This window comes from Anoplopoma fimbria, chromosome 15 (assembly GCF_027596085.1).
Source record: "Anoplopoma fimbria isolate UVic2021 breed Golden Eagle Sablefish chromosome 15, Afim_UVic_2022, whole genome shotgun sequence".
NCBI lineage: Eukaryota > Metazoa > Chordata > Actinopteri > Perciformes > Anoplopomatidae > Anoplopoma > Anoplopoma fimbria.
The window spans coordinates 14,471,455-14,497,194 of record NC_072463.1 but is presented as its reverse complement, the minus strand read 5'-3'; the positions used below and the strand labels follow the sequence as shown (position 1 = coordinate 14,497,194).

At 35.8% G+C, this 25,740-nt stretch overlaps 1 protein-coding gene across 1 annotated transcript in view; it reads right to left on the bottom strand.

The window, feature by feature from the left end:
- Positions 1 to 25,740, bottom strand: part of alk (ALK receptor tyrosine kinase) — a 367,814-nt gene that overhangs the window by 8,409 nt on the left and 333,665 nt on the right. The window contains 11 exon segments of the mRNA XM_054614353.1: positions 14 to 106; positions 3,930 to 4,027; positions 4,263 to 4,392; positions 4,490 to 4,554; positions 4,990 to 5,080; positions 5,712 to 5,898; positions 8,286 to 8,399; positions 9,435 to 9,590; positions 12,952 to 13,050; positions 13,676 to 13,843; positions 14,950 to 15,091. Of these exon segments, the coding sequence (XP_054470328.1) occupies positions 14 to 106; positions 3,930 to 4,027; positions 4,263 to 4,392; positions 4,490 to 4,554; positions 4,990 to 5,080; positions 5,712 to 5,898; positions 8,286 to 8,399; positions 9,435 to 9,590; positions 12,952 to 13,050; positions 13,676 to 13,843; positions 14,950 to 15,091 (1,343 nt within the window).

Genomic DNA, 25,740 nt, shown 5'->3' with positions numbered 1-25,740 from the left:
CATTCAATCGTACCTGTAAATGTCTCGAGCCATCCCAAAATCCCCAATCTTGGCGACGTGGCCCGGCCCTTTGCAGGTCAGTAGGCAATTCCGAGCTGCAATGTCCCTGAAAGATGAGCAAAAAAAAAAAAAAAAAAAAACACATACAAACAGTCAGGTCATTGCATGTACTTACTGCTTGGATTGATGGGGATTGGTCCCTTTATTAGAACACAATAACTCACTACCACTGTAAGTCTGACTTATGTGATAAATATCCGTATAGACGTAAAATGTACTGTCTATAATACTGAACATTGACATTCAGACAGCTTTGTTCATGCCTTGTCTTTTCACTAGCTTCATATATTTGCATCTATAAGGGATCTCCATTTATGAAACACCTACAGACGCTCCCGTGTGGGATCTGGAGTTCAGTGTAACTACAAAGTTGCCCTGGGCAAGCTGGTAAAGTGTATAGTTTCCTACAGTGCCTTTATAGCTCTGCCCACATGGTGCATCCAGGGAAAAGATTGAACTGTTCCACAGCATTTGCAGGCAGAGTGGGTTAGAAGAGAAAATTCATAACTTTCATATTTGCACTGTACTGGTATGGTAAGTGTTTGAGAAAATACAGTAGTTCACACAGCAATTTCCGCTCCTGTCTGGGGAAAAAGAAAGCAGAGCCCACACTATTCTGCTCCCCAGGCGTCTAACTTTCGTAACATCTAAAGAAGTGACGTTGTGAGCACACTGCTCCTCATCACACTTAAGACAATTGCACACTAGGGACAATAAATACCCCAGAATTTAACATCAAAATAACATCCTGTGACACTGTGCTCAAACTAGATCATGAGACGGGGCAGGGCTGGGAATGAGAAACTAGCAGGGAAACAAGCCCTGTGAGTGTGTAAACAGCAATGCATTGTTGTGATGTTTGGCCTCCACACTCTGAGGAACTTGGATGTGAAATGACACAATGAGGATAAAGTAATAGTTCAGACTGATTTAAACTGAGGGCTTTTTAAGACGGGGACTACACTATGCATGGTTGCCCCACTTCGATGTGCCAGAAGTGTTTGGAACTATTCCACTTATAATATAATATTACTACATCAAGCTTGATATGAAATTATTAAGTATGAAATAAAAAACGAGGGCTAAGGCATGCATTTGTTTCGTTGTCCAATTTAGACTGAAACAGTTGAATGAGTGTCGATAAACTGAGTTATCAAACCAGCTACAGAGAATTTACCAAATTGTGGAATCATAAAACAACATTTGCTATTCAAGGAAAAGTACAGTATAAATCAATCCATTAAAGGGCATCTCAGAAAATGGGATAATATCATAGCATACAATTAGCAGGTTGCACACACACACACACACACACACACACACACACACACACACACACACACACACACACACACAAAAATATGTCCTTTCTCACAAGGTGTTGTAGCTAAATCCAAGCAGTCCTTGTTTAATGGCTTGGAAGAATTCATGCAAATGATTTGCTTTTGCTTGTAGGCAAGTATGAGCCTTGAAATGCAGCAGTAGCTATCATAGACTGGTAACTGAGGGCTTAAGGGAAGGACAGTGTGCTATTGTACACGCAGCACAGTGATATGAGAGCCGGCTGTTATTAAAACAATATTAACTGGCTCACAGACCTTATTTATAGCAAATTTTAACTGCAGTTTAAAGACCCATTTCACTGCAGCACTTAAAGAACAATCTCTGTTTCTAGTCTATTTTAACATCCAAGGTTGCGTGAAACTACCCGACTCTCCTTGGCACAGTGCTTCTTTTCAGGTGGCTGCAATTTCCAATTTACAGGCCTGTTGTAAATTAAGGTAACATAACATTAACTATATAAAAAAGAAATTGCCCAAAAAACAGATGCATCAGGGTCTCTCTCAACAACTCAAATACGACAGCTTGGTCAGTGGTACTATGCATCAAACAATGACACTCCCTGTATCCATCTAGTGTCAGTTTTTTCACTAGCTTGACTCCCTGTAATTATGGCTGACGTAGTATTAAGAGTAACATTGTCCTCATAGGGAGGAGCTCTGTTCATGTCCTGTGTGAAAAGAAAAGTCAATGTTGACTTAAATACATAAGTTAACTTACTTTGACCCCAACCACATCATTTTGCTGGCTAAACCGCACACAAATCAGCACACAGCCTAGGGGTCTCCGGTGTGAGTGTGGTACTCAAGAAGTGCTCAGTTTACCAATTAGATTAATCGTTGAGATTCCTTTGAATGCTGAGCTGAAATCGAGTTGTTATATCCAAGATGTGTGAGGGCTGAGTGGAGGGCACTGGAGATTGCGTGTCTGTGGATCTGTTGGCCCCGTATGCAAACTGGTGAGCGTCCAGGCTGGTTGGGGTGTTGTTTTTGATGTGCTGGAGAACCAGTTTCTCAAAGCACTTCAGAAGAATGCGGGCGATTGCTACAGGGCATTAGTTATTTAGAACCTACACTGCAGATGTTTTAGAACCAGGAACGATGGTGTCTTTCTGTAGCAGGTGGGAACACTCTCCTAACCCAGTACTATGTTGAAAATGTCAATGATACTATCAGTTAGCTGGATGGTACACGGTCTTGGTTGACGACCATGGATGTTATCAGGCCCAGCAGCTTTACTCCTGTTCACTCTCAGAAGGACTGTTTTCACATCCACTGTTGATACTGACAGTGGCTGCACTTCAGGAGGTGGGGCAGCTGCCTCTTTATTGAGGAGATCTAAGCAAAAACCATGTGTTGAAGGCTATCGAATCACCCTGCATGTTAAAAAATGACACTAAAGGGGCACCCAGTTTGTTGAAAAGTAACACCAAAGTCTTGACCGAGCTGCCATATTCGATGAGTTGGAAGTGAAAGCATGTTTGATAAATATCACCAAAGGAAAAAGCATACAAATACACAAAAGCCAGAGTAAGTTATTCTCAGACAGTATTGAACCTGTAATTTAACCTCTTGAGGCACACCACCGTTCACATCATCCAACCCTTTAATCCCTGAGAAAAAGCTGAATTTTCTGAAGAGCAGCTCCTCCTCTGCCCTACCTCATTCACCTGCCCTTTACTTGACCTCGGGTAAACACACCTCCATAAAAATTGAGATTAGCCTCAAGGGCAGTGCTAGGATGATTTTTAATACAGGTTTGAAGGCGGAAAAGCGAGCTGTATAGAAGCTCACAAGCCTCCGAAGAAGAGTCGGCCATTAGATGGATTGATGGGGCTTTGCTCTGCCACGTTAGGGCAAACAAGGTTTAATAGTCCTCGTTTGTCATTGGCCAACTCCTAGGAAGTCAAAGAGACATGAAGGAAGAGGGATGCACTTAAATTGTCTGATGTGATTGTCGGAGCAACTTTGACCTTTTCCCTTTTTGACTTGTACTTGACTTTCCGCACAAGACATCCATGAAGGAGATCTTTGCAAGACAGATTCAAGAGAAGGATTTTATAAATTCTTTAGTCACATCCTCTGGTTCACCAACAGCTGTGAATATGGATATAGAAGGAGACTTGTGCCTTGGATACAGACCGTAAAAAGGCAAGCCGGCTACCCCATCTGGCTGCTCTGATGCTAAACTCATCACTTGTCCTTTCTGCTATCACACGAAAGGCAAAAGGCATGCAGAGTCCATATGTTACGCTTGGATGGATGCAGTGAGCTCATAATTCTGAGTAGAAGTCAGCAAATTAATCTAGACTGTGTTTGTTGTCCTTTGCACATTTGTATTTCCATATGTATATGCATACCCATATTGTTTGTTTTTCTCTCTGTCTTGCTAATCTGTTTAGGTAGGAGGGATACAGGGCAGTGGAATACAACACATCCTTTCATAACCATGTGCTGTGTTTATTTATGCCAACGTACTGTTGGTTTGGCACATTGATATTGAGAATGTGTGATCATCTGATGAGGTACCTGTGTATAAATTGGTTCTCCTCCAGATACTGGCAGCCCTTAGCTATATCTCTGGCCACGTTGAGAAGGTCCACCATGGTCAGGCTGGACGGGTGCTCCTGATCAAATAGATAAGAAACAGAGAAATACCCAGAATGCAATGTTAGTGATTATATCAGAGGCAGATTTTTTGAAAAAACAAACAAACAGAGGTAGTAAACCTTATGGTTGTAAAGATAAGTGTGTGATCTAAATTGGATCACAGTGTGTTCAACTCTGGGGCTCAATGAAAAGAACAGTTGTAGCTTAAGGTGGTTAAAAAAAGTAAATAAACTTAGATGCAGCGTGTCTCACCAGCCGGGGTCTGGTCTCCCTCAGGAAGGACTTGAGGTCACCTCCGGCCATCAGCTCCAACAGAATGAACCTGGGCATGGCCTGCAGACTGACTCCTATACAACGCACAATGTTCTGGTGGCTGAACTTACTGCAGGGACATAATCGCAGCAGAGAAAGTGCATCAGAAAGGGCTTTGTTGGCATCATTTGAGAGACAGAATTCTGTTAATTGTCTAAGTGGCTTACCTGATAATTAGAGCCTCCATGAGGAAGTCCAATTCGTCTTGCTCAGAGCAGACCTCAGGAAGGGTCTATTGTAAATACAAAAACCCCCCCCAAAAAATTCTCAGTCCAATGAATGGCTATAAGTTTGGTATACAGTATCCATCACTGCTTATGCCGCACCAAACCGCCTGTCCATCTTGCAATCCATTTTACCCTCACTCGTGAACAAGCCCCCAGGGTACTTGAACTCCTTCACTTGAGGCAGTAACTCATTCCAAATCCAGAGGGGGCAAGCCACTGTTTCCTGGCAGCATATTATCGCCAGAATAGATGATATACAGCAGTTGCTATATTTTGTTCAGTATTTGTGCCTTCAACTGCAAAATATAACTCAAATTAATCTTGATCCAAAAGTGGATGATGTATAATTAGTTTAGAAGTCCCTGTGGATATCATTTAATCCACCAAAGATTGAACTTTGAAAAACAGAAAAAAAAAATATTGATCCAAAATGTCCTCACCTTGACTGCCACTTGCAGTGGGCTCGGTTCACCTGGTATCCCCACTGCCAGCCCTTCATAGACTTCACCAAAGGCACCATGACCCAGGCCCCTGGAGACACACAAACACATTTATTATTTACAAGTTATTTACAAGATGAGGTGATGGTTGAATGGTGAACTTTGACATCAAATTATAGTTTGGATTTCAACCTTTGCAGCCTTGATTCATGCCTCAAATAAATCTAGGTGCTGGGAAATATTCATGACAACAACATTCCACAAGAAAAAAAATGAATCACAAAGATTAAGAACCAGAATGATAAACTGGTGAACTATAAACACATTAAAAAGATACATTAAAAATTGAAAAAGAGCCCTGCAAAAATAATATCCCAGACGCTTGGATGACTGCAGTAGAGCCATACTTTAGAAGACTTTAATAATTCAGGCTTTATTTAAACTGCTACTTCTCACACCATAATGTATTTATGAGTCTGCCCTATTTAAATAGTTTGTACGAGTGGTTTTCCATTACAATTACAGTGAACTGCTCAGTTTGTCATGTTTGTTCAGATACTACTTGTGGTAGTCAGAGATTTCACCACAGATGTAGGTGATTCAACTCATACTTAAGTTGTTCCCATGGTCTTTTTAAGGGACGCGATCTTAATATCCCAGGAAACAGTGCTTGAAGAAATAACAATAATGTTGTTTGTGAATCTGTGATCTGGGCTCTATACCTGGTGAGGGAGATGTTACGCCGCGGTACTTCCTTCAGGTCGTTGACGGACGCCGTCTTGCCGGCGAAGCAGTAGTTGGGGTTGTAGTCGGTCATGATGGTGGATGCCCGCAGCTTGCTGAGCTTGCAGTCTGGACTCTGCAGCTCCAGCTGAATAGACTGCAGCTCTGTGTGTTTACGTCTGTACACTGGTGAGATGAAAATGAAGAGTTTCACTCCACTACTGAGATATCTGCTATTTAAAAAAAAAAACTAAAAAGCAACAAAACCTTGAGCACATTTTCTTGTAGAAAATGATTGCTGGCAGTCAAAGCACACAAAGCTTTTACTGTTATTATTTCTCTAAAGACCTTTTGCTTGTACAACAGCGTATTCTTAAGAAACAGATTTCTTTTGTGTCTGTGAAATATTGATTCCTCGTTATCGGAAACCAGATTTGTCCTTCTAAATGATTCACATATATAACGTCTCAGAATTAAACCCTCAACATTTGAATATGTCTTGTGTTTTTGTACATGTAAAAGACACAATCACATGTGTATGGCAGCAGTATGTACAAAGCCAAGACATGTTGCACCTCTGCATATAGAACAGCCCATTGTATGAAGACACTCTCCTTCTGAAGACACTCTCCTTTTCTCTCTCTCTCTCACTCTCTCTCACACACACACCCCCACACAAAACCACACACTTTACAATGCTGGAAGCCTCGACCTGAGCTGGGAAACACATTAGTCGCAGGGAGAATTGTTTATGTGTGTATGCTTATGTGTGTGTGCAGGGGAGTTATTTATTTACCAAGTGCTTTCTAATGTACGAGTGCTGTCAGCCGCCGGCTAAGCAGCCATCCATCATTAGCGCATTTCATTCATCACAGAGGTATTCCCACACCTCCTCAGCCCCCGCCTCGTCTGCTAATGTGTGTGCACTTGTGAAGGTGGGAGTCTGGATGTGTGTGTGAGGAGATGATGGCTCAATGTGTGCATTAGTCTGGCTATAATAGCCTGAAAGCAGTCGAGCAGACGTATGTCTGTGCTGGCCGCGAGGTTCACGTCATCAACCTGCTGAGGGCTGTCTGAGAGAGACCTGTGTGTGTGTGTGTGTGTGTGTGTGTGTGTGTGATGATGGCTGTGTGGTGTGTGTGTTAGTCTGTGTGTGTGTGTGTGTGTGTGTGTGTGTGTGTGTGTGTGTGTGTGTCATCAACCTGCTGTGTGCTGTGTGTGTGTGACCAGTGTGTGTGTGTGTGTGTGTGTGTGTGTGTGTGTGTGTGTGTGAGAATATGTGTCTATTGTACAAACTGAAGACAGAAGCAGAAGAATAAAATGCTTATGGAATGTAAAACTGTCAGGCATTTGAAGAACAGTCCAGCTCTTTAGACTCAGCACAACTACTTCAACTCCTCCACTGCCTTTAACTCACTGCATGTCATGGATTCTTTGTTCTCCTGAGCCAGTGGTGAGGAAGTTCTTAAATCTATTAGAAAAAGTCCCCAGTGTATATTCATGTGAACGCTTAAGGTCCTTAGTTTGTGTATAGTATACTGTCGGACAGATGTAGGGTTTTAAAAGTAATGTATGAATATATAATATATATTTATTATTATGACCAAGTTTTAATCCTGTCTGTAGACTGGTATAAAGATCTGTATTGAAAATTGGCGTTGTAATGTCTTAGTAGCGTGTGATTGTCAACGACCCTTCATTTCACGAGACAATGAGACAGCACAGACGTCATGAAACAGTGACTATATCAACATGTAAAGTAAAATGTAGTTGGAAAAATATCTCCCCCCTTTTTTTTTATCCAGTTTCTTGTGCTGAGCGCCAGTTTCGTATCCTGTGCCAAGTTAGTCTATCTGCGCATGCACAGTACTACAGGACACGGCAACTACAGGAAACACCCTCAAAGCAGTTGTAGTTTCATTAGGTTTAAGCACAAAACTACTCTGTTAGGTTTAGGTGACAAAAACACTTTTATTTTGTTTATGCACAAAAACTACTTGGTTAGGTTACAGCGCCAAAACTCTTGCTTAAGATTAGTCTCAAAAACTACCCTGTTAAGTTGAGGTGCCTAAAGTACTTGGTCAGGTTTAGGCACCTGTGAGATAAACAGTGTCTCTCTTCCCAGAAATTATGAGAGCGTCATCATATCAGTTAACATTAAGTTGATCCAAGAACCGCACACATATTATGTTGCAAGACAGTAGAAGGATAGCACCACACCAGCACCACACCAGCAACACACAATGAGCAACATGCACACTCAAGTTATCAATGACAACAAAAGGGCTTGGGACAAATAAAGAGGTGATATTTAAGCTTGACGAGATTGACTGAAATGTTCAACATAATCTGATGACTAAAAAAAGACAAATGTTCATCATTGACTTAAACTCTACTGAAATAGTTACTGTTTTCTTTAACAAAGATAAGTTCAAATGTCTAGACTTTTTATTCCGTCAAAAATTTGACTTTAAACAAGATTAAGTTAACTAAATATGAAAATAACTAACACGGATATGTTCCAAATCAACACTACAGCACATATTGTCTCGTTACCATCCTCACTGACTTACTTATCATGACTCCGGACACAGCCAGCAGCAGGGCGGCGATGAGGGCGGAGGTGCCCACAGACAGACCCAGAGCCAGGTGGGAGAGAGACGGCTGCAGAGGCAGCAGGGACACCTCTGCAAGACAAGGGGAAACAACAGCGTTCCACAGTTGTTATCTTCCCCCCGGAGGAGTATTAACATTCACGTCGCCACTCTGATCCCCCACTTAATTAATGATGTGAAAGCGATGACACAACAGAGCTTAGGAGCAGCCACGGCCGCTGCATGTCAATTCCCTTCTCAGGGGCAGGGGGAGATCTCATTGCACTTGTCTAAGCTGAGGGGGGAAAAAATAAATCTGCACACAGAGAGAGAGAGAGAGAGACCATATTGAGATTGTGACCTTTAATGACCTAGCATCATAGAATTATCTATTGCTCGTCATTACTGAGAACAGATTTGCAAATCATAGGGCAAGGAGAAACTCTAGGTCATAAAGATATCATTGAAATGGTAATAGCCCCGTTATTTTGCCTCACATTATAAAGTGACATTCCGCCACATTAATTCATTTCAGATCTACATTCATATACTCAGGATTCATCTGAGATTACAAATCATAATTGAAGGGGCAATTCTAGGTCCGGAGGGGTTTGTCTACACTCCTTTGTTGCAGTTTAACCAGGGGAGAAGACACGGCACATGTGTGAAAACTGATTTATTTTTTAGTCAGGGTTGAAATGGTCTAAAGCACAGAGCCAGCCAGTGAAATGCGTTCAAAAGACATTGTGCAATATCACCACATGAGTATCCAGGAGAGAAAGAGCTTTTATCTGGTTGCAGCACAGACATAAATCACAGAGCAGCTAATACTGCTATAGGTTTATCCATTATTATTAACGGCTTAACCTATGTTTGGGATTGATTATTATGATGAATGATTAAGGCACTATTAAAAAAAAACTTTCCTCAGATAAAGATGCAATAAAGTACAGAACCCTCCAGGCTTAATTACTTCTGCAGATTAATTAATCAGCTGCTCACTGAGTCACAGTCTATTACAGGTGAATGTACAATTACATTCAGCTGAAGTCCTTTCTGCGTTTGGATTAAGAGAGAGAAATAGACGAGGATTCCTTCATTGAGCATGTGCAGTTGTACGTGTCAGACCTGTAGCGTTGATGCAGGACACCCCGTCCAGTGCCAGGATCAGGTCAATATCACAGTAGCAGACGATGCCGTCCTGGGTCTCATGGCATTCATCGCTCTCACAGTGGCTGCAGTTCTGCACCGGACTGATGATTACCTCGCCATCCCCCTCCATAGCTTCAAACACACACACACACACACACACACACACACACACAGGATCCTAATTAAAACATGTATGAGGACAGCTTTTATTTATACACACCGTCAAAAACATATTAAAGATCAGTGTCAATAATGAAAATGCAATCACAACTAAGACACCCTAGAAGATCTCACAACCTCACACATTTTAATCACTTGTGTGTCTTTATTGTGATGTGATAACTGAACTTGAGTTTCTCTGTTAAACCTTGAGAAATAAGAAATGCCATTGAAACCATTTAGCCATCATGTGGGTTACTGCTGTGGTCTGGTGAAGTATTTGTGAATACGAATATCCAAAGCCTTGAAACTGTAAACGATCACTGGAGTTAAAACTGAGAGAACAAAGATCTGCATTGCATCAGAATCATTTATTAACTCGGGTCAACAGAAGTGTGAACAGCTTCACAGTTCACACTACTGTCGTCTGGCTTTCATCACCAGCGTGCTTTCATTTCACTAACAGTACTACTATGCAGCACATGAATGGAGCCAGGGTTTGTCCTCGTGTTGTGGTGAGGGCTTGCACATTTTCATTCCAGCCGTCTCTTACCTTAAACTAAAAGAATGTACTGATTGGAACTGAACGTGTGTTAATCAGTGATTGATCTGCCGTGGTCTTGTTTCAGAAACCTTTGTTTTCATACACAACCATAACTTAATTTAGTTTAAAAATAAACAATTGTCTTCATTTTAAACTACATCAAGCACAAGTGCAAATCAGGCTAACGTGAATTAGTCATGGGCTGCCAGTGAAGGCTTGTGCTGTTTAGTAAGCAAAGCAAACACACTCATCTACAGAATCTAGTTTCTCTCATCATTCTGTTATCAGCTTTATAAGTGCAAATACATAAATCTAACCTAGAAAACCGTTAAAAGGATTCGAAGAAGGAATACAAATGTCTCAAGTAAAGATGTAGACTGCATACTGATGCGCGGGGGTGCTTCACCTTGTTGTGGATCTTAGAGTATTGAGGTGAGGAGGCTGATGATGTTTTCTCTAATGCATCTTACAAATATTTCTTATAGATATAATGGTAACAGCGAAACAGTGTCTCCACTATCAAAGCTAGACAAGTATACAGATAAATAGTTTTTCTCCCCTAAAGCCTTTTGAATAATGAATTGCTTGAATTGCCTTGCACATGAGAAATTGTATTGTCCCCAAGGGGTCCTTCAACACAAATAAAGAGAAAATACAGAACATGAAACATAATAACACAAGAACCCACACAAACAAAAGCTCCCTAGTCTTCCCACAACAACAACTACACATTAGCAATAAATGATTTCCATGTCTCAAGTATAACTAGTTAATAAGTAAGAAAGGATGCCTTAAAGAAATGAAAGGAGGTAATATATCTAAGTGAACTGGGCCATTTGTTGATTTCAAAGGCATGTTTTCCAGTTTCTCTAGATATTCTAGGAACAAAGGGGGAAAAAAAGGATTCCCAGTATGCCTTAGCCTAAACAATTACCGATATGGAATTCAAAATAGTTTCAAGTATGAAGGATAGGTCAAGAAAACGTCTTCTAAACTTAGGTGTTAACCAATTTAGGGACGGAGACTTTTATATAAAATACTTATTATTATTAAAGGACAGAGGTTTGTTTATGAGGTATTATTATAGACAATATCTTTCTCTTGTTATACAGGTGGAGTGTGACTCATTGAAGCTCTCCTGGCCTCTAGTAACATGAATGTTTTCCTGACAGCCTCCCAGCATGTAGTGACTTCACAGTGCACCTGGATGACAGTGTAGTCCTGTCTGTGTTCTTTAGAAGCAGCCTGTGTTCAGTGGATTATGGCACTGTATTGCAATCCAATTTCCTGCGTCAACGTCAACGCTGTGACTTTTGATCCTCTTTTGGGCCTTTCGGTGCACACAGCAGGGCTGTCCGGCATCACCTGCTGCTTTCAGTTGAGCTGGAGAACCTGCCTGTGCACTTCAAGCTGAGGAGGAAATTACCGAAATAGCTGTTTGTGATTACAACTCCAAACCGCAAATGCCTTTAACACTGACCTTTACACAGATTATATTATTTAATTTATCAAATTGCAGATATTACCACTTGATATTCTGCCCTGTGTGTTTGATATTAGGTCTTGCCTTCTGGGAATTCACAGTTTATCAATCTTGCACATACTCCCTCTCTCTCTCTCTCTACCTCTCTCTCTCTCTTCATGTATACTCACTCAAATTTCTTCAAAGTTAACAGTTTTTTGTTTGCTTGGATCTAAAACATTTAATGATAAAACATTTAACAGATGTATAGATAGACGTGGACTATACATTTCTGATGTTAATTTTTATTATCTGTCACATAATGTTACATTCTCTTTGTCACAAGACTACAACAATGGGGATATTCTAGGTATTTGGGAGTTGTTGCTGGACAGATAAATATGTTTGTTGCTTGGGCAGCACTACAGTTGTATCTCTGTAAGGCAACATAGACCAGTGAAGCCTGAATATATCAAGGTGTTAACCAGCCACAATAGAGAGGAAATAGAAAAATATGTAGTTTAAAAAAAGAAACATGGTGTAGTTGGATACACGTAACTGCAATTTCAGTCTAAATTACAGCTGAAATTCACTCTGAAGTCTTTTTTCCACTGGAGGAAATTAAGCAGGTTTGATGACAAACTGAGGAGTGGGAGCACTGCCTCACCAGACAGCCTCACCCCTATTAAAACTCAATGGGAGAGGTAATTTGCTCCAGCCCAATGGATGGAAAACCATTCTAAAAAGCACTTCAATTTCTATTTCACATTATCCCCCTTTTTGCAATTTTTTTCTATATAGCTGAGTGAAGAGGGAGTCTTACATGATGTATGGATGGTCATTGCTACATTACTCCAGCTTCAGTCAGATTGTGTTTCTAGTACCTGCCAAGCCCAAGTGTATGTGTAACAGGTCTACAGGAGATGGATTTATTGAGCAGTTCCTCCTCTCTATCTGGAGGCGTTTTAATCAAATAATCCGGGTGTGTCTTCTGCCAGAATGGGAAAACTCCTGACTCTCATCCCTCTGTGGCTGGCCATATCTGCTGCTGCACATTTTTTTTACAATATCCTCTTTTTGATTTGACAGGGAGAGGCAACACACGTTCATCTGGCTGTAAAAAATCTATAGAGGTTATGTGCTGTGAAAGCTTGTACCGTAGGAAGCAAACCAGGTGCACCACAAGAAGAACTCATTTAAAATGTCAATAGAAAAAAAACGTCAACTTTACAAACACATTAACTCTCACCTACAAACACTACAAAGCTATCAGATGTTGAACAGAAATGTCTTGACTGCTGACTGGTTTGTCTGTCCTATCACATTACCTTTCAGAGGGTGGAGGAAGGGCTGTCCCTCTGGACCGAGGAAGGACGTGCCGTCGTCACCGTCGTGTTTGGGGTTGTTATCTATGGAGGTGTTGCCGCCTAGAGACCAGGTGGGCAAACACAGTGACGAAACCTCAGTGCCATCCTCAGACTAAATAACACATGGTATATTCTATGGGAATTCTACAAAAACATTTGGAAGCACACTTCACCGACAGAAACACAAGGATTACACAAGTGTCCTATCATCTGCTGTCATCACAATCACACTTAATCCTTTTCTACCAATGAACATATTTGTATTAACATATTAACATATTTCATCCTTGTTTGTCCCAATGCATTCTAATGTCACAGTTATTTGCATCCTGCCTACCACCCTTTCTGCTATTCGTACTTCTTATCATTTATAATTGCGTCTTTTCATGTTCATTTCTTATGCTGTGTACTTCGCCCTGTTGTTATGACCCAGTTATCCACTGAGGATTATCTTATACGACAAACACACTACTTAATGATGTACACACAGTACATGGAGATAGAAGGTGTTGATCCAGCAGTTAAGAGTGACATGACATGCAGCTGGTTCTGTATAGTCTCTGTCACCCTCACATTCATTATAAATCACATATGCGCATTGGGGTCATATCTGATAGCGCGTCATTATTCCTTTTTATTAAACTCCAAACTCCCAGTAAAAACCTTGCAGAGCTCTTGGACTAACCTCTGTAGCCTCCGCCGGCTCCACCCGACATGCAGCCACCTCCACCACCCCCGAAGCCGCCGCGGGTCTGCCAGAACTTTTGACAGGCCTGCCCTCCCTGGCCTCCGAGCACCAGCGGTCTGCCCCCCTGACTGACAGGAGCACTATCATTCCAACCCCCGCCTCCACCTGTCACCAAACACAACACACCTTTGATGTAACGTGGAGTAATACGATGTGTAGTGAACCAGTGTGTGTGTGTGTGTGTGTGTGAGAGACAGATAGGGAGAGAGGCGCATTGTTCAATGTTATAGGAAAAAGATTCTACACTGCAGAAATGCATTTATATTGTAGGCACACACACACACACACACACACACACACACACACACACACACACACACACACACACACACACACACACACACACACACACACACACACACACACACACACACACACACACTACGTATCCAGTATCTTCTCACACACACATACAGCAATCTCTATTAGTGATAACAACACTGGTTAGAGCAAAGACTGGAAATATGAAATCCCTTTTAGGAGACCTGCTAACATGAGATTAAAGTTATAACTAATAAAGCTCAAACTATTCCCTCCCATATTCTCTAACAGTGGCCAATTTCATTTTTCCCTTTCATTTCCCTCCACTCTGGCGCCTGAGAGATAGAAACAAATGAAATAAAATAAAATAAACATCTCACCACACTGGCAACAAAACCCACCAGACCAAATATTTCATTTTTCATTCACCGAGCTTCCTCAATAGTAAACCTTGGGCTTTGTGAAGATGTAAAAATCAATATCTCATGTTTTCTGGGCCGTTCTTAAACTCCGAGCACATGAATAATGCAGCCTGCGGTGGGCATGGATGGAACATTCCACTGGTAGATCAGAGCATGAAGTTCTGCAGAGCAATGACGGGGGACCAAGTGCTCCATATGAATAATCATGAGCAGGGCCACGCTGTGATTTGTTTATCGCCCAAACAAAAACACCGGCAGACTTAGGTGGAACATCTATGCAACACATGCATGGAGACAGAGGTTAACACCATCAGGATAAATGGATGTGTTTACAAGTACAGGTGGCCATTCAGGCCATCTGTAAACGGATTAGTTTGTGTGCATGCTGAAGGGAACACAATACACAACGCCTTTCTCATCATAAAGGGGGGGAAGATAAGATGTACTCAGTACATTGCATTTTCTTGAACATGGACAGCGCACAAACGAGTGGTACCAACACACACAGCAAAGATGTGTGTAGTGTACCTGCAGCGTTTGACTTCCCGCTGCGTCCCGGTTGGCTGGGGTCATAGTCCATCTGCTCCAGCTGGGTTTCTGATAGGCTGCTGTAGCCCCGGCCGCCTCCCCCAGCAGCGATGATGAGGGGGATATACACTTCTTTGTCAACCTGTGTGATAATTGTTAACAGTTAGTAAATGAAAAGATTAATACCAGCTCATGTTTGTATGTTAATAATGTTCCTGGCCCTACTAGTTGCTTAGCTTAGCTTATCTTAGCTTAGCATAAAGACTGCAAATGGAGGGAAACAGCTTGGAAACTACATCTGCCTACCAGCAGCTCTAAAGTTCATCCTTTATGACTTATTCTTACAAAAACCCAATTCCTCAAAAACGCACACAATTCACAAAATCTGAGACTATTCCTTTAAAGTAATACTTTAGATTATAGAAGATTGGCATATTGGTCAACTTAACTGTTATAATAATATATAATACTATGACTTTTTTGATACACTATAATATGCTATTTCTTTTACTAATTTTACCAAGACTTTTAATGACATGCTATACTATTTTTTATGTCATAATATAATATTACTTTTTGAAATATTTTCTGTGACTTACTATACTAACAAATACTGATCTATGGCTTTTATATGTTGTACTATACTATGACTTTATTATGACATACTGTACTGTGGATTTTTGATGACCCACTACTATGACATTTGCATTTAATTTTTCGTCACACTATACTATGACCTTTTTTGACACACTGTACTATTCATAATTTTTAGACAAACTACTCGATGACATTCAACATTAATATACTATTTGTTCTTTGGCTTTTTTTCGAATACTTAAACTATGACTTTTGTAGACATTCTATATGATGACATATTATGATTTTGTCATAAATACTGCATTTTTGGGACTTAATGACATTCAAAACTGTGACATTTTTGGATCAATTATACTATATTTTTTACAATTTTTTTGACATACTATACTTTGACTTTAGTATGACTTTTTTTCGCCATACTATAGTTAGAATTTTTTCATTCATTTTTCGACATGCTATACTATGACGTTTTTATTACTTTCTTCAACATACTATACTATGACTTTTTGATTTTTTTTGACATACTATAATATGAATATTTTATGACTTTTGTAGTAATGTGAAACTATGACTTGTTTTGACACATATAATATAACTTTTAAAAGACACACTATGCTATGACTTTTTTGACACCCTATTCTATGACTTTATTCAGCATATTATACCATGTTTTTATTACTTTTTTCGACATACTATAACTTTTTTCAACATACTAAACTATGACATTTTCCCTTTTTTGACATACTATACAATGATTTTTCATGACTATTTTGACATAATATTCTATTACTTTTTTCAACATTCTATAGTATGACTTTTTTGGGACGTTTTGATTACCTTTTTTACCATGACTTTTTCAACATACTATAGTATGACTTTTTTCATCACGTTTTTTGATATACTTTACTATGACCTTTTTATGACTTTTTCGACATGCTATACAATGACTTTTTTCACCATAATATATATTTTATTTTTTCATTCATTTTTCAACATGCTATACTATGACATTTTTATATTTTTTTACGACATACTATACTATGACTTTTTTCGCCATAATATATATTTATTTTTTCATTCATTTTTCGACATGCTATACTATGACGTTTTTATTACTTTCTTCAACATACTATACTATGACTTTTTTTATCACGTTTTTTGACATACTTTACTATGACCTTTTTATGACTTTTTCGACATGCTATACTATGACTTTTTTCACCATAATATATATTTTATTTTTTCATTCATTTTTCAACATGCTATACTATACATTTTTATAATTTTTTACGACATACTATACTAACATTTTTTCGCCATAATATATATTTAATTTTTTAATTCATTTTTCGACATGCTATACTATGACATTTTTATAATTTTTTACGACATACTATACTATGACTTTTTTCGCCATAATATATATTACATTTTTTCATTCATGTTTCGACATGCTATACTATGACGTTTTTATGACTTTTTTCGACATACTATAGAATGACTTTTGTGATGACTTTTTACGACATACTTTACTATGACCTTTTTATGACTTTTTCGACATGCTATACTATTGTGTTTTCATCACTTTTGTCGACATACTATATTATTGATTTATTTGACTTTTGTTGACATATTATAGTATAACATTTTAATAATTTTTTACGACATACTATACTATGACTTTTTTCGCCATAATATATATTACATTTTTCAATTCATTTTTCGACATGCTATACTATGACATTTTTATAATTTTTTCGACATACTATACTATGACTTTTTTTTCGCCATAATATATATTTTATTTTTTCATTCATTTTTCGACATACTATACTATGACGTTTTTATGACTTTTTTCGACATACTATAGAATGACTTTTGTGATGACTTTTTACGACATACTATACTATGACTTTTTTATGACTTTTTTCGACATACTATACTATGACTCTTTTAAGGCTTTTTTCGACATACTATACTATGATCTTTTATGAATTTTTTCGACATACTATAGTATGACCTTTTTATGACTTTTTTCAACATACTATACTTAGGCTTTCTTCAACATAATATACTATGACTTTATTCAACATACTATACTATGACTTTTTTGTGACTTCAGTAAAAAGGGCCGCTGTGGCACACCAGGTAGAGCGCTCATCCCGTAACCATGAGGTTGGTGGTTCGAACCCCTCTACATGCGGAGGTGTCCTTGAGCGAGACACCTAACCCCCAGTTGCTCCCCAGGCATCCCACTGCTCCTCTGTGATGGGTTAAATGCAGATAACTGCAATTTCTCATTGTTGGACTATGAAGGCTTCATTATTATTAATATTAAAATACTATACTATGACTTTTTTCGACACACTATAGTATGACTTTTTTCGACATAATATACTATGACTTCATTCAACATAATATACTATGACTTTTTTTTGACTTTTTTCGACATACTATAGTATGACTTTTTTCGACATACTATACTATGACCTTTTTTTTTTTTTTTTTTTTTTTCGCTTTTTTTCGACATACTATACTATGACCTTTTTTTCAACATACTACACTTAGGCTTTATTCAACATATTATACTATGACTTTTTTATGAATTTATTCAAAAGGGTGGCTGAGGCACGCCAGGTAGAGCGCTCATCCCGTAACCACGAGGTTGGTGGTTCGAACCCCTCTTCAGTCAACATGCGGAGGTGTCCTTGAGCGAGACACCTAACCCCCAGTTGCTCCCCAGGCATCCCACTGCTCCTCTGTGATGGGTTAAATGCAGATAATTGTAATTTGTCATTGTTGGACTAATGAAGGCTTCGTTAATATTAACATACTATACTATGACTTTTTTAAGGCTTTTTTCGACATACTATACTATGACTTTTTTAAGGCTTTTTTCGACATACTATACTATCACCTTTTTATGACGTTTTTTTCAACATACTATACTTAGGCTTTCTTCAACATACTATCCCCTGACTTTTTTATGACCTTTTTCCGACATACTATACTATGACCATTTTTATAATTTTTTACGACATACTATACTGTAACATTTTTCGCCATAATATATATTTAATTTTTTAATTCATTTTTCGACATGCTATACTATGACATTTTTATAATTTTTTACAACATACTATACTATGACTTTTTTCGCCATAATATATATTTTATTTTTCATTCATTTTTCGACATGCTATACTATGACATTTTTATTACTTTCTTCAACATACTATACTATGACTTTTTGATTTTTTTTGACATACTATAATATGAATATTTTATGACTTTTGTAGTAATGTGAAACTATGACTTGTTTTGACACATATACTATAACTTTTAAAAGACACACTATGCTATGACTTTTTTGACACCCTATTCTATGACTTTATTCAGCATATTATACCATGTTTTTATTACTTTTTTCGACATACTATAACTTTTTTCAACATACTAAACTATGACATTTTCCCTTTTTCGACATACTATACAATGATTTTTCATGACTATTTTGACATGATATTCTATTACTTTTTTCAACATTCTATAGTATGACTTATTTGAATTTTTTGGGACGTTTTGATTACCTTTTTTACCATGACTTTTTCAACATACTATAGTATGACTTTTTTCATCACGTTTTTTGATGTACTTTACTATGACCTTTTTATGACTTTTTCGACATACTATACAATGACTTTTTTCACCATAATATATATTTTATTTTTTCATTCATTTTTCAACATGCTATACTATGACATTTTTATATTTTTTTACGACATACTATACTATAACCTTTTTCGCCATAATATATATTTAATTTTTTAATTCATTTTTCGACATGCTATACTATGACATTTTTATAATTTTTTACGACATACTATACTATGACTTTTTTCGCCATAATATATATTACATTTTTTCATTCATGTTTCGACATGCTATACTATGACCTTTTTATGACTTTTTACGACATACTATACTATGACTTTTTTCGACATACTATACTATGACTTTTTTAAGGCATTTTTGACCTTTTTTTTTCACATACTATACTATGATCTTATTATGAATTTTTTCGACATACTATAGTATGAGTTTTGTTATGACTTTTTACGACATACTATACTATGACTTTTTTATGGTTTTTTTCGACATACTATACTATGACGTTTTTATGACTTTTTTCGACATACTATAGAATGACTTTTTTCGACATACTATACTATGACTTTTTTCGACATACTATACTATGACTTTTTTATGTTTTTTTTCGACATACTATACTATGACTTTTTTAAGGCTTTTTTCGACATACTATACTATGACTTTTTTAAGGCTTTTTTCGACATACTATACTATGATCTTATTATGACTTTTTTTCAACATACTATACTTAGACTTCCTTCAACATAATATACTATGACTTCATTCAACATACTATACTATGACTTTTTTATGACTTTTTACGACATACTATATTATGACTTTTCATGACATACAATACTATGACTTTTTTCAACATAATATACTATGACTTTTTTTGACTTTTTTCGACATACTATAGTATGACTTTTTTTTTTACTATACTATGACTTTTTTTTTTAACCCGACATACTATACTATGACCTTTTTTTCAACATACTACACTTAGGCTTTATTCAACATATTATACTATGACTTTTTTATGAATTTATTCAAAAGGGTGGCTGAGGCACGCCAGGTAGAGCGCTCATCCCGTAACCACGAGGTTGGTGGTTCGAACCCCTCTTCAGTCAACATGCAGAGGTGTCCTTGAGCGAGACACCTAACCCCCAGTTGCTCCCCAGGCATCCCACTGCTCCTCTGTGATGGGTTAAATGCAGATAATTGTAATTTGTCATTGTTGGACTAATGAAGGCTTCATTAATATTAACATACTATACTATGACTTTTTTATGACCTTTTTCCGACATACTATACTATGACCTTTTTATGACTTTTTCGACATGCTATACTATTGTGTTTTCATCACTTTTGTCGACATACTAAATTATTGATTTATTTGACTTTTGTTGACATATTATAGTATAACATTTTAATAATTTTTTACGACATACTATACTATGACTTTTTTCGCCATAATATATATTACATTTTTCAATTCATTTTTCGACATGCTATACTATGACATTTTTATAATTTTTTACGACATACTATACTATGACTTTTTTCGCCATAATATATATTTTATTTTTTCATTCATTTTTCGACATGCTATACTATGACATTTTTATAATTTTTACGACATACTACACTATGACTTTTTTCGCCATAATATATACAAAATTTTTTCATTCATGTTTCGACATGCTATACTATGACTTTTTTCGCCATAATATATATTACATTTTTTCATTCATGTTTCGACATGCTATACTATGACGTTTTTATCACTTTTTTCGACATACTATAGAATGACTTTTGTGATGACTTTTTACGACATACTATACTATGACTTTTTTTCGACATACTATACTATGACTTTTTTATGACTTTTTTCGACATACTATACTATGACTTTTTTAAGGCTTTTTTCGACATACTATACTATGATCTTATTATGAATTTTTTCGACATACTATAGTATGAGTTTTGTTATGACTTTTTACTTTTATGACTTTTTACTATATAGTATGACCTTTTTATGACTTTTTTCACATACTATACTATGACCTTTTTATGACTTTTTTTCAACATACTATACTTAGGCTTTCTTCAACATAATATACTATGACTTTATTCAACATACTATACTATGACTTTTTTCGACATACTATACTATGACCTTTTTATGATTTTTTTTCAACATACTATACTTAGGCTTTCTTCAACATAATATACTATGACTTTATTCAACATACTATACTATGACTTTTTTGTGACTTCAGTAAAAAGGGCCGCTGTGGCACACCAGGTAGAGCGCTCATCCCGTAACCATGAGGTTGGTGGTTCGAACCCCTCTACATGCAGAGGTGTCCTTGAGCGAGACACCTAACCCCCAGTTGCTCCCCAGGCATCCCACTGCTCCTCTGTGATGGGTTAAATGCAGATAATTGTAATTTGTCATTGTTGGACTAACGAAGGCTTCATTAATATTAACATACTATACTATGACTTTTTTAAGGCTTTTTTTCGACATACTATACGATGACTTTTTTCGACATACTATACTATGACCTTTTTATGACTTTTTCGACATACTGTACTTAGGCTTTCTTCAACATACTATACTATGACTTTTTTCGCCATAATATATATTTAATTTTTCATTCATTTTTTGACATACTATACCATGAATTATTTTATAACTTTGAAGAAATACTATTCAATGACTTCATGATTTATTTTTTACGACATACTAAAATATGTTTTTTTTCTTTTTTCCACCTGCCAGACAAAAAGACACCAAGCTGACCCACGGAGGAGAGCCGAGATGGAAGCTAAGCTAACCTAGCTAGCATATAAGGCCAATCTACCAACCTACTTTTGGCTGTCTGATGTCCGTTCGCAGAAAATATGAAGGATGAAATAAGACTTTATGCGAAATGACTGTTAAGCCCACTTCTTTACAGAAACCTGACTTCAAGGTGCCATGCCAGATCAAGCAGCACTTGATGGGCGGATCCGTGGACAGAACACAGAGTACAGGACTCCAGTGGGACGAGAGGAGCTGGACTCTGTATTTACATCATGATGCTGGTGCTCAAACATCAGTATATAATGTTTTTCCGATGTGGCATTGTTAATGTTAAGATGTCGGCCATATAATCTGCCCAGAGAATTGTTTTTGTTGCCGCTGTTTACATTACTTATGATGCAAATTAAAAAAATGCTTTACAGGAATGAACTACTTTTTGTGCTTTGTTTGTGATGTTTTTCTTGTGTTGTGCGTTCCCTGTGTTGTATAATGACAATAAATGATCCTTGAATCCTTAAAACTGTTTGACTTTTTTCGACATACTACATTATGATCTTTTTACGAGACCTTTTGGCATGCTATACTATTACTTTTTTAAGAATTTTATCAACATGCTATAATATGACTTTATTCAACATACTATACCACGTGTTTTTTCATCACGTTTTTTGACATACTTTACTATGACCTTTTTATGACTTTTTCGACATGCTATACTATTGTGTTTTTATCACTTTTGTCGACATACTATATTATTGACTTATTTGACTTTTGTTGACATATTATACTATGACATTTTTATATTTTTCTACATACTATACTATGACTTTTTTCGCCATAATATATATTAAATTTTTTCATTCATGTTTCGACATGCTATACTATGACGTTTTTATTACTTTCTTCAACATACTATTCTATGACTTTTTTCGCCATAATTATTTTATTTTTCATTCATTTTTCGACATGCTATACTATGCCGTTTTTATTATTTTTTACATACATACTATACTATTTTTCAACTTTTTTTTATCATTAATATATATTACATTTTTTCATTCATGTTTCGACATACTATACTATATACATTTACGTTTTTATTACTTTCTTCAACATACTATTCTATGACTTTTTTCATCACGTTTTTTGACATACTATACTATGACTTTTTTCGCCATAATATATATTTTATTTTTCATTCATTTTTCGACATGCTATACTATGACATTTTTTACGACATACTATACATGACTTTTTTCGCCATAATATACATAAAAAATTTTCATTCATGTTTCGACATGCTATACTATGCCGTTTTTATTACTTTCTTCATCATACTATACTATGACTTTTTTCATCACGTTTTTTGACATACTTTACTATGACCTTTTTATGACTTTTTCGACATGCTATACTATTGTGTTTTTATCACTTTTGTCGACATACTATATTATTGACTTATTTGACTTTTGTTGACATATTATACTATGACATTTTTATAATTTTTTACGACATACTATAGTATGACTTTTTTTCATGCCATAATATATATTACATTTTTTCATTCATGTTTCGACATGCTATACTATGACCTTTTTATTACTTTCTTCAACATACTATACTATGACTTTTTTAATTCACGTTTTTTGACATACTTTACTATGACCTTTTTATGACTTTTTCGACATGCTATACTATTGTGTTTTTATCACTTTTGTCGACATACTATATTATTGACTTATTTGACTTTTGTTGACATTGACATATTATACTATGACATTTTTATAATTTTTTACGACATACTATACTATGACTTTTTTTTTTACCATAATATATATTTTTTTTTCATTCATGTTTACATGACATGCTATACTATGACGTTTTTATTACTTTCTTCAACATACTATACTATGACTTTTTTAATTAATTTTTTTTTTTCTACATACATTTACTATGACATTTTTATGACTTTTTCGACATGCTATACTATGACTGTTTTTATCACTTTTTCGACATACTATATTATTGACTTATTTGACTTTTGTTGACATATTATACTATGACATTTTTATAATTTTTTACATACATACTATACTATGACTTTTTTTCACATTCATTTTTCATAATATATATTACATTTTTTTTTTTATTCATTTTTCGACATGCTATTATGACGTTTTTTTTATTTTTTACGACATACTATACTATGACTTTTTTTACTTTCCATAATATATATTACATTTTTTCATTCATGTTTTTTGACATGCTATACTATGACATTTTTATAATTTTTTTGTTGACGACATACTATACTATACTATGACTTTTTTCGCCATAATATATATTTTATTTTTTCATTCATTTTTCGACATGCTATACTATGACATTTTTATCATTTTTTACGACATACTACTATGACTACTATGACTTTTTTCGCCATAATATATATTTATTTTTTCATTCATTTTTCGACATGCTATACTATGACATTTTTATTACTTTTTCAACATACTATACTATGACTTTTTTCGCCATAATATATATTACATTTTTTCATTCATTTTCACATGCTATACGTTTTTTATTACTTTTTTTGACATACTATACTATGACTTTTTTCATCACGTTTTTTGACATACTATACTATGACTTTTTTCGCCATAATAAATATTACATTTTTTCATTCATGTTTCGACATGCTATACTATGACGTTTTTATTACTTTCTTCAACATACTATACTATGACTTTTTTCATCACGTTTTTTGACATACTTTACTATGACTTTTTTGGTGGTTCATGATTCATTTTTGAGCAAGACATGCTATTGCACTATTTAATTGTAATTTCCCCATTGTTTTTATTATTATTATTATGACATGACTTTTTCGACATGCTATACTATTGTGTTTTTATCACATACTATATTATTGACTTATTTGACTTTTGTTGACATATTATACTATGAAATTTTTATAATTTCTTACGACATACTATACTATGACTTTTTTCGCCATAATATATATTTTATTTTTCATTCATTTTTCGACATGCTATACTATGACATTTTTATAATTTTTTACGACATACTATACTATGACTTTTTTCGCCATAATATATATTTAATTTTTCATTCATTTTTCGACATGCTATACTATGACATTTTTTACGACATACTATACTATGACTTTTTTCACCATAATATACATTTTTTTTTTCATTCATGTTTCGACATGCTATACTATGACGTTTTTATTACTTTCTTCAACATACTATACTATGACTTTTTTCATCACGTTTTTTGACATACTTTACTATGACCTTTTTATGACTTTTTGAACATACTATACTATTGTGTTTTTATCACTTTTGTCGACATACTATATTATTGACTTATTTGACTTTTGTTGACATATTATACTATGACATTTTTATAATTTTTTACGACATACTATACTATGACTTTTTTCGCCATAATATTTTATTTTTTCATTCATTTTTCAACATGCTATACTATGACATTTTTATAATTTTTATGACATACTATACTATGACTTTTTTCGCCATAATTATTTTATTTTTCATTCATGTTTCGACATGCTATACTATGCCGTTTTTATTACTTTTTTCAACATACTATACTATGACTTTTTTCATCACGTTTTTTGACATACTTTACTATGACCTTTTTATGACTTTTTCGACATGCTATACTATTGTGTTTTTATCACT